Source organism: Trachymyrmex cornetzi, unplaced genomic scaffold (assembly GCF_001594075.2).
Source record: "Trachymyrmex cornetzi isolate Tcor2-1 unplaced genomic scaffold, Tcor1.1 scaffold1096, whole genome shotgun sequence".
Lineage (NCBI taxonomy): Eukaryota > Metazoa > Arthropoda > Insecta > Hymenoptera > Formicidae > Trachymyrmex > Trachymyrmex cornetzi.
This window is the reverse complement of record NW_017295649.1, coordinates 56,361-60,005: the sequence shown is the minus strand read 5'-3', so window position 1 is coordinate 60,005 and position 3,645 is coordinate 56,361. Positions and strand designations below refer to the sequence as shown.

Genomic DNA, 3,645 nt, shown 5'->3' with positions numbered 1-3,645 from the left:
CTCTCACTCTAATCGTCTTTCTACCCCCACCATTGCCATCAGCGGTCCATTCTAGATGTCGATATTTATAACTTAACTAGTACATAACGAAAAGTAACTTAATTATAGTGTTTTAGAAAGCTCTCGAGATGAGCTGTAAGAATGTGCAATGAGAAATAAGGGGTTCCATTTAAAAAATTAAAGGTGATCTTCACGTGACCCTTAGAGGACTATCCCAAGTCAAATCGATGGCACCATCTTATGTCCCCCTTCGAGTCAAACAACTTTTGTCTGAAACATTTTTGTCTACTGGGTTTAGTTTTCGAGATATTTGGCTGGATCATTTAAAATGGGACACCCTGTATATTCTACTCACGAAGAAAGAGGAGACTCCACTCAGTCAGGGTTGGGAAATTTAGCGCTGCGAGAGGTTTCCTACATTTCCTACGTAGGAAATGTATAATACGTACAAAACATGTATTAAACCCATTTCTCATGAAATACAGGTTACACGGTTACAGCACAGCACTAGACAAGGCTAATTAATGAAGGTTAACAGCGTTGACACTGTTAAAACAGGCTGTCAATTTCATTTTGATAATAAATATAATATATGAAGACAAAACAAAGTTTTCGTCTTCATATATTTTTTTAAATTTGCCTTCTTCCCAGTATTTATGTAGAGGTCTACCTCCTCGATTCATGACTGCTAATTACTTGCTTAGTACTTATTTGTTTTATTTTGTAGATTTGGAATATGTAAATCAGTATAATATAGTTTGAGGTTACGTTACAAGTGGACCGCAGCCTCTGTGCCCGTGTGATGTGGTGTGATGTGCACGTAACCAGCGCCATTTTACTACATGGCTGAAACTTATGATGTATTATACATAGTTTCGTCCATGTATGAAACCACGTATGATACGTTGAGTTTGATACGTGCCCAACCCTGCACTCAGTCTAACCAGTCCTCGATAATCGGACCCATTTTGCGTTTCGAGTTAAGTTTCGATTCTCGACACTCGCAGCGCTTGTGAACCTTTAAGACCTGCACTTAATGAATGCGCCATAGTTAGATATGGTTGGAAGAAAGAAACAAGAAACAAGGAAAGTCTTTCCAGGGTACCTATTATGGAAATAATCGGAATGGATTCCGATCGGAATTATTTCGTTTTCCCCAGAAAACACAATAGAAATCTAGGGAATAATTGAATAATTCCGATCGGAATCCATTCCGATTATTTCCATAATAGGTACCCAGGACTTTTTTCCTGAAAAACACTTTTATCTCCGATTTTCGAAGAAGAATCTGGATATTTAAAGTATATTCCTAAGGAGAACAATGCCACTCTACTGTGCAGCGCCAATGAAACACAAGTTTCTTTGTGTAATTTACGAGTAACATGCATATACCAACAATTCCACATGTAGATTACAATTTGACAATGCAAACGCTAACGCGTATTCTTCGGATTACGAAAGAATAATATATTTCTTAAAACATAAATAAAATAAATATTTACTTAGGCTCAATTTATAACTGTCTTTCTTGATGGGACCAGATGGGACAATCAAATCGCCTTCACGGAAGGGTTAAATTTCGTGACACTTTTTCCTAAAATGTGCATTCATTACGCGCAGGTCTTAAAGGTTCACAAGCGCCGCGAGTGTCGGGAATCGAAACTTAACTCGAAACGCAAAATGGGTCCATTTTTATTTACATAAGTGGAGTCTCCTTATGCCCATTTCCACCAATATAGATTAACTTTAATCTCGGTTCAACTTACTCTTCGTCTTTTTCTAATCTTTAGAACTAGAAAAAGACAAAGAGTAAGTTGAACCGAGATTAAAGTTGATCTGCGTTGGTGGAAACGGACCTTAGTCTTCCTTCCTGACTCTACTAATGCGTTTTCTCTTGGGATACACTGGGTGCAGTCTCACACCGCACCAGTTGCGTGTAAGCGCTACACTCAACTACAGTGCCTGTTACACTATACACTAGATGCACGCACACCATGGTGTACACTGTATCATTATTATGCTAAAACTCTGTTCTCGCTTGACTTTTATTTTCAAATTTTATAGCGTTTTCCACTGGAAAAACTGGTGCAGCACTAGCGCCGTGTTAGATGAAAACTGCACTAGTGCAGTCATAATGCAGGTTTAGTGCGGTTCAATAAAACATATCATTAGACATCCATTTTATTCACCCCTAAAAATATATAATATATAACTATGTTCAAATTCAAATTATTTATTTTACAATATTCTGATTCATTTATTTATTTAAAACATTTTTTTTAATTAAATTTTTACATTTAAAGAATTTTAAAAGTCAAAATGTCATTGCATAGCTATTATTAGAAACATTGAAACTAAACAATGTCATTGTTATAACATTAATTACAATAATGTAATATCATATCATAATATAATATCATACCTTAGCACGAACACAACCTCAATTTCAACTTACACTGGTCTCCACTGACTTCAAAGACAGTGGAGCAAAAGTTGAACTCAGTGCAAGTTTTTTGCACCAGTTTTATCAATAGAACATTAAACACTGAACTAGTTTTCACAGTGGAACAACACAATTGCACTCAGTGCGCACCAGTGTTGCACCAATTTTCCCAGTGGAAAACGCTATTAAATGTCACACTGGTGCTACACGGTCTCTTTGAGACGGTGTAGCAAAATCCCACTTCGTGCATAAAATTTGCACTACACCGTAGCCACGGAAACACGGTACACCGAATGAGTTCGCTTATCACCAGCTATGGAAACATGGTACACTGTCTGAGTATTACACTAGTGGGCGATAGTGCAGCCAAGAAAAAACGCTATAAGAAAAGTTTAATTTTCTTACAAATTATAGCATGATATAGCATTAAATGTATCTTAAATGTATATTAAATATGTAAAATGTATTTAAAAAATGATTAAATTGTTTATGATGGATCTTGTTCCACAGTGGACGGACAACTTAGCAATCGAGAATTTGTTGCTGTGATGAAGAACCGTGTGCTGCGCGGTCTGGAAAAGCCAAAGGATACTGGATTTGTCAAGTTAATTCAATCCATGATGAAGTGTGCGAAAAACAGCAATCTCCTGTCGTACGATAAATAATCGAGTATTCAAATGCTACTTGGTCTTCTTTAGGTATCTGTTGTTAATTGTAATATACATGCATATATATATGTGTGTATATATATATATGGGGCATTCTACGTCAACGAGAGACCCCCCACCCCCAGAATTGGTTTAAACGAAAAGAGTTCTACTAAGGCTTAAAATTTAGGTAATTACATCTACTTTAAAATGCAAAGTGGCAAAATAAAAAATTCAAGATGGCGGATCCAATATGGTGGAAGAAGTATAAAAAAGTGCTTGAATTCACTTGAAACTTGTCACTCAGGGGTTTTTAAGGTCGCTAAACACGAATCTGACATCAAATTTTCAATGTTCAAAACGTATTAGGAACAATGAATAAATTAATAATAGAAAATTTTGTGTTAATAGATTATTTAATATTTATATTTATATTAAATAATCTATTAACACAAAATTTTCTATTATTAATTTATTCATTGTTCCTTAATGAAATACTTATATCTTAAATAATTCCTAATACGTTTTGAACATTGAAAATTTGATGTCAGATTC

General features: G+C 35.3%; 1 protein-coding gene across 3 annotated transcripts in view; it reads left to right on the top strand.

Moving 5' to 3' along the window:
- MICU1 (Mitochondrial calcium uptake 1) overlaps positions 1–3,457 on the top strand; it is a 10,331-nt gene extending 6,874 nt beyond the window's left edge. For all 3 annotated transcript variants that reach the window (XM_018508681.1, XM_018508673.1, XM_018508664.1), the window contains exon 12: positions 2,954–3,457. In XM_018508681.1, the coding sequence (XP_018364183.1) occupies positions 2,954–3,108 (155 nt within the window). In that variant the 3' untranslated portion in view covers positions 3,109–3,457. The remainder of the gene's footprint in view (positions 1–2,953) is intronic.
- Positions 3,458–3,645: the final 188 nt, after the last annotated feature.